This window comes from Saimiri boliviensis, chromosome 1, assembly GCF_048565385.1.
Source record: "Saimiri boliviensis isolate mSaiBol1 chromosome 1, mSaiBol1.pri, whole genome shotgun sequence".
NCBI classification, from domain to species: Eukaryota; Metazoa; Chordata; class Mammalia; order Primates; family Cebidae; genus Saimiri; species Saimiri boliviensis.
Genome location: NC_133449.1, coordinates 88,865,418 through 88,879,421, shown reverse-complemented (window position 1 = coordinate 88,879,421; position 14,004 = coordinate 88,865,418). Strand labels below are relative to the sequence as shown.

Sequence of the window (14,004 nt, the reverse complement as noted above, 5' to 3'; positions counted from 1 at the left end):
TCTGTCTCAGCAAATGACTCTTCCAGTTTCCCCTGTTGTTCATAATGGAAACCTGGGTGCCGTCCTTGACTCCCTCATAGGACATCAGTCTCTCGTTCTCTCAAGCCTAACTTTTACATGTGTTTTGAATTGGTCTACTTCCCTCCTCTCCTGTTACTTTGGTCTAAGTCACCATAATCTCTGCCTAGACAAATGCAATGGTCTCACAACTGTCCTGATGACCATCAATGGCAATCTGTAAAAAGTGCCTATCAGATCGGGACTTCCTGCTTCAAACCCTTCAATGACTCCTCATTGCTCTAAGGATGAAGGACAAGTCACTGGATAGAGTGCCGGCCATTTGCCTGACTTCTTTCACGTCCATTTCATGCCCTTCTCTGTGCTCCACTCTGTGTTGCAGGAGGGATAATCCCTGCAGTTCTGTTTCCCAGGTATACCCTGTCAATCAGCTTTCAATTGGATTTAGCAAATGGTACTTGTGGGAGATTGGAGGGTAGGTAAAAGGGCATATCTCATCCCTCCTCTGACTCAGGCAGCAACTGAGTCTTTTCTGTGACTCCAGCTCTCACTGAACAGATTCTCAGAGGATCCAGCTTCTACCAGTTGCCCTAGTTCCTGGACATCAGTAAGATGATTTCCTCATTCGTTCCTCAAGTCCTGGGGTTAGTAGTGATTACCATTGCCAATCTCTGGACTGCTGATCCCCTGTTTGTTATTCAGGCAGACTTACATTTTCAGAACTAAGTTACCTTTATGATATATATAGATGCACACACACACACACACACACACACACACACACACACACACAATGTTCTGTCACTATGGAGAAAATTGCATTATAATCTCCAACTATGATTTTGTATTTGTATACTTCTAGTTTTCTTAATTTTTGCCTTATATATTTTTGATAACGTTTTAAGGCTCATACAAATTCAGAAATTTTATAGCTTCCTGGTAACTTTCTTCATATCCAGTAATACTTGTTTCCTAGTTTAGTGGACGTTCCTTCTTATCTGCTGGTTCCTCCCTGACCTCCGACTTTAGGGGCACCCATGAACTCAGCACCCATGCTTTTATTCCTCCATCTTCACTTACTCTGTAGGTGAGCTTTTCCAGTCTTATGACATAAACACCATTTATGTGCTGATGACTCTAAAATACGTATTTCTAGGTTGCCTCTTTCTCTTGAAATCCAGACTCATATTCAATTGCCTCCTTATAATCTCTGCTTGTATGTCTAATAGGCAGGTCAGGCCTTGGATAATAAAAATGGCCTTCCCTGTCTTTTCTGAAAACGTGCTCCACCTTTCCAGTTGTTCGTGTAAAAGCTTTGATGCCATCCGTGACTCCTCTTATTCTCTCATAACCCATATCAAAACTCTCAGAAAACTTTGACTTTTTGTACCACATATATCTGAAATCAAATTACTTCTCATAACACTCATTGCTGTCACCAAAGGGCAAACGTCCTGGTGTTCCAGGGCATCTTATCTAGCTCCCTCCCTTGTATTATGATTCTTCAGATTTGGGGGCCCTGGAGATCAGAGTCTGGCCCAGGAACCCTGTCTCTGTGAAGATTCTTTGCTCTCTGCTGCTGTCCCTGCCTTCTTTTCATTTGTACTTAACATTGTTTTAGAGATTGTCAACTTTTTTCTTTGCTACAGGAGATCTGTCTGGTTTCTCTCTTTTGGCAATCTCTCTTCTAGCCAGTTCTGTTAGTGACACTTGCCCTGCTTTCTGTGACCAAGGTCTTATCTCATCTGCCATTTGGCTTCCTCTTTTTTTTTTTTTTTTTTCAAATGTGGAAAGAGCAAAGGCTGAGACCCAACTCCCTGTTTTGTCTCTAACAATTCAAGACTCCATCCAAGAAATGAGATTAAAAGATTTTAAAAGTCTCTTAGGAAAAATTTAGATCAAGGCTATCATTTCCTTTCCTGAACATTTTTTATATTTTTCCAAATGAGGAATACAAAACATGATTTTTCTTAACTATGCCTCCTCCTTGAGTTTATGATGTAAAATTGGATTAATTGAAGATCCTAATGAAAAACAAGTTGTTACATTTCATGAAATATCATTGTATTATCTCATAAACTCAGTGGTGGATTAAAGATGACTGCGAATTCTTTGACACTCTTTGCCATCAAGGGAAGAGTGTCAAAGAATTTGCAGTCATCTTTAATCCACCAGAGAGTTTATTTATTCTCCCCTTGAATCTGGGCTGAACTGTGATGTCTTTGGATAAAAGAGTATGATAGAAGTGTTGCTATTCATTATAGACTTAGCCTTTAAGAGCACTGATATCTTCTACATTGGCCTTACAGAGTCTTTGGCTGCCATGAAAGATCTCTGCATACCCTGAAGCTGCCACATTAGTAAAAGCCTAAACCATGCAGAGAGGTCCTGGGCAATGAGATGCCATACGGACAGAGTTAGAGAAGGCACCCCTCCACACACACACCCCAATAAGCACAGATGTGTGTGCCAGGCACATAAGTGATGGGGACAATTTGGAAGTGGACTCGCAGACAGTCAGCCACCCATGCTGACGATGCATGGATCAGGGACAGCCATCCAAATGTCTGACACACAAAATTGTAAGCAAAATGGAATGATTGTTTTAAACCATGAAATTTTAATGAGGCAATAGAGAACCAAAACAGACTCTGTTGAGGTCTTCGTAATGTTTAACAGTTGAAGACGTATTTTTTCCTTGAAAGCCAGTAAGAGTGCAATAGCATTATAGCCTGTATACTTTTTGCCTCTCTTACCACTTTACTATCTTTTGCTTTATGTACTAGCTATTTGTGTTTTATCTCTTCTTGAAGGTAGAAGTCTCTAGCATTCTCAGAAGTGCCTTTCATGTAGTAAGTATCCAGAAACTTAATTGCTTTGTTTGAAGATATACTGGGGAGTGACATTGGAGAAGGATTAGGAAAGGAAATAGATCACCCCAGCCGACTGTGGTGTCCTCCGACTTCCAGAAATTGCAGAGTCTTGCACCTTGTGTTGCGTCTTCTATTGTTTCCTACAGTTGTCTTTTCATGTATGTTTGCCTCCTCAGTCAGATTTCAACTGCCCTAGAGCAGACATTATTAAGACACTTTTGTGTTCTGTTCCATTTCTGGCATAGATTTGGGCTCATGAAATCTATTCAGTAAGTAGTTATCTGATAAGCAAAGATGCTTCAGCATTGTAATAAAAATGAGAGGCCGGAGAAAATTTTATAAAAGAGCTAATTCTAAGGGGAGATGAATGAAAGGCAGACTCAGAAATCCAGAAATCTAGATTTAAAGTGAGCTCAAGAAAATGGTTCTTCTGCAGTGGGTGATTATATGGGACTGAGAATATCGAAGTTACCAAGAAAGGGAGCGACCTTGTGCAATGTCAGCAGGGAGGCAGACGTGTCTTGTGGAGTAAGCAGAATGATACACTGGGTGGATTGACTTGAATGTGATCCAATGTTTAGGTGTTAGATTGGGAAGCCTCCTTGGTAAACTTCATTGCCTTGCCATTTGCTCAGTGTTCTGGAGCTAGCTTGTTGTTTTGGATTCCTTCTTATCACAGCTACAAGACATATGTGCTGCTGCCTTTGCACAAGGTGGGTTTGCTGCTGTGAGAAGAGGCATCTTGTCATGTCCTGGGATTGAGATCTTTCACTGGTGGATGTTGAAGGAGGGAGCTCTTGGTAGAAAAGAGTCAAAGTTACTTAAAGTTCAATAAAGCAAATTTTTAAGCAAAAGCAGTTCCTGGATGACAAGGAAATAAAAGTCTTTGAGGAGGTGTTTACTTAAAGCTTACTATCTGAAGTGATCAAGCATGGAACCTGGCAAGACTTCCAAATTTTGGACTGACAGAATACAACATATCTCTAGTATCTCTGTGGATTAAGAAAATTCCATAGTAATTTATATTAGCAGGGACAAAGACAAGATAAGTAGTGACTTGTTCAATGTGACTTGAGACTTAACTACAGTAGATTCCCTTTTTTGCTCTCTGTTCTCCTAAAACATGCACATACACTCACGCACACATGGGTCTATTTGCTGGCTACAGTTCTTCCACATGGCCTAAAAATCTTACGATTGATTTTAATTCCTTTATGAAAACACTCTCCATTTTCATGATGCAAATATAGGTGGGGAGAATAACAAAGACATCAGTTATTCACATCTTTATGGGAGTATATTATTGCGACCCTGATAGTTAATTTTAGGTGTCAACTTGAGGGCATTAAAGGATACTCAGATAGCTGGTAAAGCACTATATCTGGGTTCCTGAGGGTATTGCCAGAAGAAATTGGCATGTGAATCCATGGACTGAGTAAGGAAGATGTGCCCTCACCCAGAGGCTGGAACCCCCTCCTTCCTTAGACATCAGAACTCCAGGTTCTCAGGATTTTGGACTCAGGAATTTGTACCAGTTTCCCTCCCTCACCCCCTTGGATTCTCAGGACTTTGATCTCAAACTGAGAGTTATACCATCAGTTTCTTGGTTCTTGGGCCTCTTTCTTGGACTGAGAGTTATACCAGTGGCCTCCCTGTTTCTGAAGCTTTCAAACTTAGACCAAGCCAGGCTATAGCTTCCCTGGTTCTGCAGCTTGCAGAGAGCCTCTCCTGGACTCCTCAACCTCCACAGTCATGTGACCCAATGTCCATAAGAAATCCCCTCTCCTCTCTCTCTATTGTTTCTGTCTTTGAAGAACCTTGACCAATACAATGACTATTTGCTAAAGAGAGGCTTGAAGAGAGGCCCAGAATACAAGTTATAGCACCGTGAGGGGAATTTAGAATAGTTATTTTGGGCAATCACACTTTGAGGAATAAAGGGAACCATGGGATGGGATTAGATCTCTGAGCCTTGAAAGTCAGGTGGAAGAGTTTAGGATTCACATGAGCAGAAGAATGGTTTATTCAAAACTGGATTGTTGTAAGAGTAGTCTTGATAACCTTGATACCAGCATATAGTGGGTGTTCAATAAATACTTGGTAAACTAATTGGAAAAAGAAAGGATTGAGGGTAAGAAGGGGACCAGGTAGCTATTGATGAAATTCAGGCCTAGGATGATAGAGGCTCTCTCCTCCCACACTATCACTTCATGCGTTAAAAGCCATTGTGTCACATGATGACAAGAATTTATTAGGCATTTGCTCTATATTACTATAGCCATTTGTGGAAATTTCTGCAGTGGTTATTGTCCTGGGAAGTGACATTCATCCCTTGTCCAGATGCCTAACAGTAGATACTATTGTTTTTACATCTATTTCTTACATCTTGCCAGACACACAGTAGGTGTTGAATCAACATCCACTAAATGTATGTAATGTAAGACCTGATGCTCTTAATGAGTAGCTGAGAATGTTTACTTTGTTCCTGCCCTTGTGCCTGGAACTGGTGGTCTGGACAAGGGGGAAGGGGTAGTTGTGGGCTGGTGTTTTTAAACTTTACCTTTCAAGCTGGTCTGTTCTAATGATTTTGGTCTTTTAAAAATATCATTTTGTTTAAAATTTCAACACATGCTATATTCAGACAGTGAGTGATTTTGTGAATTAAAACCTGGAAAGTACAAGTGGAGACTCCATGGGATTATAACTTGCACAGAAGAGATTTAGTAATTTTAAATTGTTTCAACACTGTTAGAATTCTTTATTTTGAGATACAGAATAGCAAGAGAGACTGCATGGGTAGGTAGATAATAAGAGGCTGAGACAGGAGAGGCAGGAGTTAAAAAGCACTCTGTGCCCCATTTAATAAAGTGTGTTATAGCCAGTGCCACAAATTTGATTTGAACAATTTCTATTTTTCCCAGCAAAGATGTTATTACAGGTCAATCATTTCCATAAGTGAGAGCACATTTCTGGTGTATACTACACTGACAGATGGCTAGAAGACCTCTTTTTCATGATCCCAGGCTGGATAAAAAGGCAATTTACTATCTATAGGACTGTGGGTACACTGGTAATGGAAGAGAATCATTCTTATACAAATAACTCAGTGTTTGAATATGAACTATCAAATGAATCTGAGCTATAGCCAAATCAATTTGATAAACCATCAGAATATGATTGTACTGGCTCCAGCCTGCAAAGGCAATGCATTAAATTTTCTCCACAGGAAACTGTTTCCCAAAGAAACAGCAATTGCTCGATTGCTTAAAAAAAAAAAAAAAAAAAAACAAAAAAAAAAAACCAACAAACCTCAACCTTGAGTGAGTTCAGAATATCAGATAAAAACTCAGATGGCTGCTGATGTTCAAGGTCAAGACTCATAAGGGGGAAGTGGGGATGCTGAGCTCCTCCTCTGAAACTCGATGAAGCTTGTTAGTGTGCCCCTGGCTTTCCTGCATCTATCTCTCTTTGCAATGGAACAGTGCAACCGTGCACCCTCAGGTGTTCAGAGGCTCCCTATTCTTCACTCAACTAGAAATTTTGCCTTCAGGAAAGGTGCTATCATCAGTTTGAATGTTTGGCCCTTAATTTTCTTAGAATTCCTTGCATATATCCACTGGGGAAAAAGGACTAAGCCAGTGAGGGAGGAAGATTCACCGCAGTTGGCTTGTGGAGGAGATATTCTGGAGACTAAGCAAGACTTCCCAGTTCCCAACATGGGTCCTAGGGCAGTGATTCTCAGAGTGCTCTCTGGACCAGCAGCATCAGTTTTGCCAGGAAGATATTAGAGATACAAGTTCTTAGGCCTCGACCCTGACCTGCTGAATCAAAAATCCTAAACGCAGGGGCTGAGTGTCATGACTCATGCCAGTGATCCCAGTGCTTTGGGAGGCTGGGGCAGGAGAATCACTTGAGGCCAGGAGTTTGAGACCAGCCTTGGCAACATAGTGAGACCCTGTCTCTACAACAGCAACAAAAATGGCTAGATGTGGTGGTGCACACTTGTAGTCCCAGCTACTCAGAAGGCTGACACAGGAGGATCGCTAGAGCTCAGGAGTTTAAGGCTGCTGTGAGCTATGATTGCACCACTGCACTCCAGCCTTGGTGATTAAAACAAAACAAAACAAAACAAAACAAAACACCCACCTAAAACCCACGCAACTCTGAAGATGCTGCTCTGGGGCAGCTGAGAACCACTCACAGCTGGGGTGGCTCATAGCTGAGTCTATTGTGGGAATTGCCCTCAGCTGACTTACTCCTCCACAGGCATTTGGCTCCTCCCCAGGGACAGCCTGCACCCAGTGATTCTTAATATGGAGGACTTGCCCCTTACCTTAATTCAGTACAACTTTGAAGGACCATCTTAACTCCAGATCTCCCCATGAGATCAGCTGAGCCTTTGGTTGCAAATACGTTACCCTGATTCTGCTTCCATCAAGCATTCCCTGTACATTCTGAAGGTTTACCGTCTAGTAAACCTTCTGCATGCAGCTGTATCATAGTCTTTTTGTGTGTATGTGGGAGTGGCATCTGACCCAAGGCCCATTCATGATCAGCATGATCTCCACCTACTGTGGTCTGAATGGCCTTCGTGTACCTCCTACTTTCATCTCTTAACTCATCGCCTGAGGTGGGCTGATCTACTGCACACCTGCACAAGCACCTCTCAGGCCAGGGTTTAGATGGTTTAGTGTATCTGGTTGCAGAAGTGGGATGTGGGATAGGCCAGTTGTCTTCTTGCATCTCAAGTCAGCAGAAGGAGAGGCTTGAAGAACATCTGTGGACTAACCTGAAGGCCTCAGAGAAAGGGTGGCTTGATGCTAAGGTGAAAAGTGATCAGTTCTTTTGGCCCCAGGGGGAGGAGAGGAAATTAGTAATTGTAGGCGGGGCTTCCAGCTAGGATCCTGCGCTGAGATGAAAATATGTGGGAATGTATTATCCCTCTCTATCTTTTTAAGTCATTGGGAATGCTTCATAATTCCATGAATTTTCTGTAAATTTTATTCGCTTAATTCTAGACAGATGTGTTCCTGTGGTAAGAAGGATAAAACAATGTGCCTATAATTTGAGGACGTTGCGGAATTGTTTCTGATGCTTTCACAGAGGCTCTCTTGCCTGCATTCACAGTGGGACTGGATGGGGAATTCAAGTTTTGTGTTCTCTGTTAAAAATTCTTAGGAGATACATTGTGCAGTGTCTTAACCTGGACCCTGCTTACGCAGCCTCAGGAGATGTTCTTCTGTGCCATGTTTACGTATCATTGACTGGCATTCTTAGACTGGGAGGCTAGTATTAATAGTTATTTTCCTCTATTTTAGCTCACAACCAGTTGCAGGGGGCCTCAATGAATAACTTTTAGACGTTCAATTAAACCTACTTATGGCAACATGGTACACATGTAATGTGAGGTAGAAGACCTAGTTTCTGGTCCAGGCTCTGCCCCTTCTAGTAGCAGTATGATTTTTAGCAGCTCACTTCCGGCCTCTGGCTCTGATTTCTTCAGCTGGATAATAAATGAGTTGGGGGATCTCATCCAACTTCATTGTTCTCAGGAGCAGACAGTAGGTTAAGATGCCATAGATTCAATGTTGTACCTGGTACAGGTCACATATGGAAACACAACCATCACTGATATATTCTGCTATGAACAGATAGAGGTGCCTACTTAGGAACATTCAAAACTCTTAGGGCTTTTTGCTAAGGGAAACTGACATGCTGCTATCATAGGGGGTCAAAGACATCAAAAGTACTTTGTCAAAATTCATCTGTTTCCCAAGAACTCTAAGAACAGGGAACATGAATTAAGGAGTACAGGTTCTGAGTACTTTGTATACTTGAGTACATGGCCTACATGCCCAACACTCTCCATTTGTTAGCCCGGGTCCGTCCTTGTACTTCTTAGGCATATTATGACTTGATATTTTAAGTTGTATATTTAATGTATTGCCTGACTCCTCTCTGTCCCCACCACCAGTGATAATATAAGCTTTCTATGAGGAAGAACTTTACTCTGTTCCCTGCACTTTGTATAATACATGGCACAGGACTGATAATTAAAAATTTGATGAGTGAAAAAATATTTGTGTGTGTGTGTGTGTGTGTGTGTATGTGTTTTATGCTTTGAATAATATTATTAGGAAATGTGTTGGTTTTTTTTTTTTTCTTTTTTGAGACGGAGTTTCTCTCTTGTTACCCAGGCTGGAGTGCAATGGCGTGATCTCGGCTCACCGCAACCTCCACCTCCTGGGTTCAAGCAATTCTCCTGCCTCAGCCTCCTGAGTAGCTGGGATTACAGGCACGCACCACCATGTCCAGCTAATTTTTTGTATTTTTAGTCGAGATGGGGTTTCACCATGTTGACCAGGATGGTCTCGATCTCTTGACCTCGTGATCCACCCGCATCGGCCTCCCAAAGTGCTGGGATTACAGGCGTGAGCCACCGCACCCGGCGGAAATAGTGTTTTTAAAGCCATTTTTAGGCAAGGAAACAGAGGCTTAGAGAGGTAAAAGAACTCGTCTAAACCAAGGCAATCTCCTCTGTATCTCTGCTTTAATCACACTATTGCTCCATTTGCACAGGTGGCCTATCTCAAGCCAGGCATTCTTAAATAATCTTTGAACATGGTCAGGATGACAAATCTACCCTAAAGTATATATTTCTTTTGTCAAAACAGCAGAATCTCATGTACGGATCACAACACACCCTTTATCATGAATAAAAAATACTAATGGAATTCTCACTTTCCATACCAGGTCTAATTCTAGAGGTACACAGGTTCCAGCCTGAAGGTGAAAACAAGAGTGATGCAGATAGATGGCTGGTTGGTAGGTGGGTAGATGATCACACGTGGTAGCCTATGCTAACTGCCAAGTAAGGGGTTCAGTGGGTGGCTTCCAAATGCCTGACTTGACTTTAGGCAGGCTACGTAAGAATCATCTAGTAAAACTGTAGATCTGTTAACATGCTTATCTGTTTCTTTGCTCACCATTCTTCTTGTACCTCATTCCCTCCTTTTGGGTTCCTTTATTTGTCTTGAAGTACTTTCTTCAGTAAGTGTAGTAGGTCTTGCTTAGAGCCCAGGAACACAGTTTTAAAAAGCCTTTTGGTAATTGCAATGCAGAGTTTTCCCCCACCAAAGAAGCCATAAAGGCTACGAGAGTCACAGGAAGTCACTGATAGCTGAGGTTGTCAGAGAGACTTGAGGAGATAGAACTTCAGAATGATCCTTGATGGAAGGGGCAGTATAGGTAAGAAGAGAAGAGGGAAAGTCATTTTTGGAGGGAAAGACGGAAGTAAGGAAATGACAAGAGGACACGTCCTCATGAGGGCTGTGAGGCATGGGATGTATCCCAAAAGATTTGAAAAGAGGATCCAAAAATAATGAGTATGTAGGTCTCATTGGGTTGAAGGAACCTCCTCGGTGTTGAGGATGATAGAGATTTGTGCTTTCCTTTCCAGCGAAGAGACATGTAGTCAAGTGGTTGTGAGTCTGTACCACGAGTCAGATCAGTTTAAATCCCTGCTGTAACTCTTGCATAATCTTGAGTGAGTGAATTAACCTCTCCAGGAAAGCCAGTTTTTCCTTCTGTAAAATGGGAATAATAGCTCCTACCACAAAGGGTGATTATAAGAATTAAATGAGAAAATGCATCTTAACTTCTTAGAACACCATCTGACACTCTGTACTTGCTCATTACATGTTATTATTAGTGTTGCTTTTTAAATGGAGAGTTAGACTGTGGATAAGCCTTAAATTGTCTCTATAAATCTTTGCAGATGACATGAATAAAAATTGAACTTGATGGCCAGCCCTGCCTTGGAAGTTCTCCCTTAGCTGCAGAGAGTTGACCTGTAACTTAAACAAACTGAGCTCTTACACACAGAAACGGGGAAAGCTACTCACAGAACGACTGGTCCAGAGGCTCCATGGAAAACATCATTAGGCAATTCTTTTAAATTATTGTTATTGCTTAGATTCCTGGGGATGGGTTGAAGAAAGAGGAAAACATAAAGCCACATAAATACTGCTGTTGTAAGAGCCATTTCCCTTTAAATGGGCTGGAAGAATAGTCGGGGCTACTTACAGCTCATCTAGTTGGGTTCCATTGAATGCACAGTTGTGTATTTCTTGAATCCCATTCTTATTCAGCCATCTGAAATAAAAGGCCTATTAAAAAACCAATAATGTCAGATGCAAACAATACAAGGGTTTCATAATTGGAAGCACTGAGCAAGGGCAGACAGCACAGGTTAGTGGAATAAAGAAAATGCCACCTTTAAAGCTTGGGGACATGGGCGGGAAGAAGACTGATTTATTGCTGCATAATCTTTTGTAACTCTTGAAGTTTGCATTATGTGCATGTATTGCCTATTCAAAGGAATAAATGAAATTCGAGTTTGAAAAGGCACACTTAGGCAGAGCAGCCTGGATTCTTTCACTGTAAGGTCTTTACACACGTCATCTGTGTGTAGAGATGCAATGCGGGGAACGGACAGATCTTTCTCATCCTGAAGGACAGGAATCGTACAATTATTGAACAAGTGTTTATAAGACCGAAAAAGAACACTTTATGTCACCTTTCTCTAAGGGCTTAAGCCTTTCACCCATGATCACCCACAGCAGCAGGTCTGGCTGTCATCAAAAGTGATCTAATTAAGTTGTCAGACAACCTGAACATCTCCCGTGACCCGTAGGGACCTGGTTATTGGAGGTTTGTGTAGGTGGCTCTGGGTTAAGCCAGAAAGGAAGAGAAATCAATTACAGAGAATGTGGGCTGTGGCAGGGCGAGGTAATGTGAATGGGCGGGGGAGGAGGTTCTCGGGGAGGCGGAGATGGGTATAGAACAGCTATCCTGATTGCGCTAAGAAGGTCAGTGAGCAGGGTTCCCTGGACAGGGGAGCCCAAGGACACCTTGGGCTATAGCTCTGCCTTGCTCTGCTCCTGAGTGGATCTGAGAACAAAAACAGATACCAAGGTCAGGAGGGCTTAGCCCGAAGAGCTTCTGACCACCTGCTCCTGTTTTGCTGTCAGGTTCTTTTTCCTTTTCCCAGCTTAGTGGGTTTGCAGATAACACTGTTCAGAAAGCTAACCCAGAGAAGCTTTTGTGTGTCCACAACTCTATTTCTTGGGCTGCCATGGGTAGCCAGAAAACACTTAAAATCATAGGAGAACAACCGTATGTCTTTTTCCTCCTCTTGAAAACTAATTAGCTAAAAAATCAGAGGAGCCAGGTAAATCTTTTAAGACATTCATAAGCAACTGGTGGGTTCTGATGGCAAAGAAGTGGCTATGCAACCCCATGCCGTTTGAGAAAGCATTTCGCAGGCACATCCGGACTCTTGACAGTTACAGAGTAGTAGGCGTTGCTGTGGCCGCTGCCCCCAACCTGTGCGATGTAGATCCCTGGGGGATTTGGATCAAATACAGGATTCAGCAAACTTTTTCTGTAAAGGGCCTGACAGTAAAGGTTAGGTTTTATGGGCCTAAAGGCAAAAATAAAAAATATTATATAAGTACCTTAGGTACTTATAAAACAATTTCCACAATTTTTTTATTGACCAAATTTAAAGTGTAATAATTGAGTACTTCTTTTGTAATGTAGGTCTAATATTATAAATAATTTTTTCTGGGGGATAACATTTTGCTTAACTTAGATCCAATGTTAATGTTTCCTGTCTTAGCTCATGAGCTGGGTTTCACCTCTGGGTTATATGTAATTAGCTGGCCTTTAATTTAACATGAGGGGTGTACAAATCCATAAAGCCTCCACCTATTTTCCTAGAGTCTAGATAATTGATATTTCCTGCATATAACTGTCCTGTCAATGAATGTTGCTATAATCAAATAAAACATAAACTAATTTTAAATAATTATTGTATTCAAATATCCCTTTGTCTTTATGGATTATCTCAATCAACAGATACCTTCATGTGGGGAGGAGGATGGTATTTCTTGATATCAACAGTGGATCATCACACAAAAAACAAATTATGTTCAGAACTGCTGTCCTTGGGTTTATGTTAGTTTGTGGGAATCTGAAACTGGTACCATAGAGAAACCCACATTTGTCACGCACAACCCTGGTCTCTTAAGAGAGGAACTACCTATTTTAAAACCAGATGATGATGATGGTGACGATGACAACGTCAAGGATGACTACATAACTTGGGCAGAACATCAACTAAGGAATAACTGAATCACAGGCCTACCTTAACCCTTTTGTGTCTTTGGGGACGAGACCAGTGTGCTCACTCAGCAGAGGCTCAGGAAGCTACAGAAGCACACTCTGCTCTCCTCCTAAAGAGTGGAGGTGCTGGAGACTCGGCCCTTTAAAACTCATTGAGGGGTAGGCAGGGGAGATGAACTGACTGAGAAACAGAGGAAACACGCATGAAGCAGGCCTCTCCGGAGGCCAGAGTGTGCTGGGAGCTGTTACTCATGTATTGTTTTATTTCTTCTGTTAGGATATTCTCCTGGCTGGCCAAAGCTAGGTGCTTTCCCTATTTAGGCTCTCTGCTTACTAGGGCAGAGTGGCGGTAGGGAAGGGGTCAGAAGCTTCTGCACAATGGGTTTTTATTGTTCATTTCTTAGATTCACTAGGCAAGTGTCTGATAATCCTTCATTGCTGGCTACTTAAAAAATATATTTATATTTACTTTTAGAACAGGGCCTCAGATTTTTTTTTAACTTTTAGTTTCAGGGGAGCATGTACAGGTTTTTTATATAGGTAGTCTGCATGTCATGGGGGTTTGGTGTACAGATAATTTCATCACCTGGGTAATAAGCATAGTACCCAAAAGGTATTTTTTCTGATCCTCTCCCTCCTCCCTCACGTAGACCCCAGTGTCTGTTGTTTCCTTCCTAAAATCCATGTCTTCTTGTTATTTATCTCCCATTTATGAGAGAACATGTGGTATTTGGTTTTCTGTTCCTGTGTTAGTTTGCTTAGAATACTGGCCTCCAGCTTTATCCATGTTGCTGCAAAGGGGGTGATCTTGTTCTTTTTTTTTTTATAACTGTGTAGTATTCCCAGAATTTTGAAAATTGCTGTCAATAGAATACTTTGTCAGTTGTCAGTGCCACTGCCATGCTTTATTTTTCCTGAGTGTGCT

The 14,004-nt window shown here is 41.7% G+C and overlaps 1 protein-coding gene across 3 annotated transcripts in view; it reads right to left on the bottom strand.

Annotated features, from left to right (window-relative positions):
• Nucleotides 1-14,004, bottom strand: part of FSHR (follicle stimulating hormone receptor) — a 192,654-nt gene that overhangs the window by 8,719 nt on the left and 169,931 nt on the right. For all 3 annotated transcript variants that reach the window (XM_003922751.3, XM_074400272.1, XM_074400273.1), the window contains 2 exons: nt 10,977-11,045; nt 10,796-10,870 (listed from right to left, as the gene is read on the bottom strand). In XM_003922751.3, the coding sequence (XP_003922800.2) occupies nt 10,796-10,870; nt 10,977-11,045 (144 nt within the window). The remainder of the gene's footprint in view (nt 1-10,795; nt 10,871-10,976; nt 11,046-14,004) is intronic.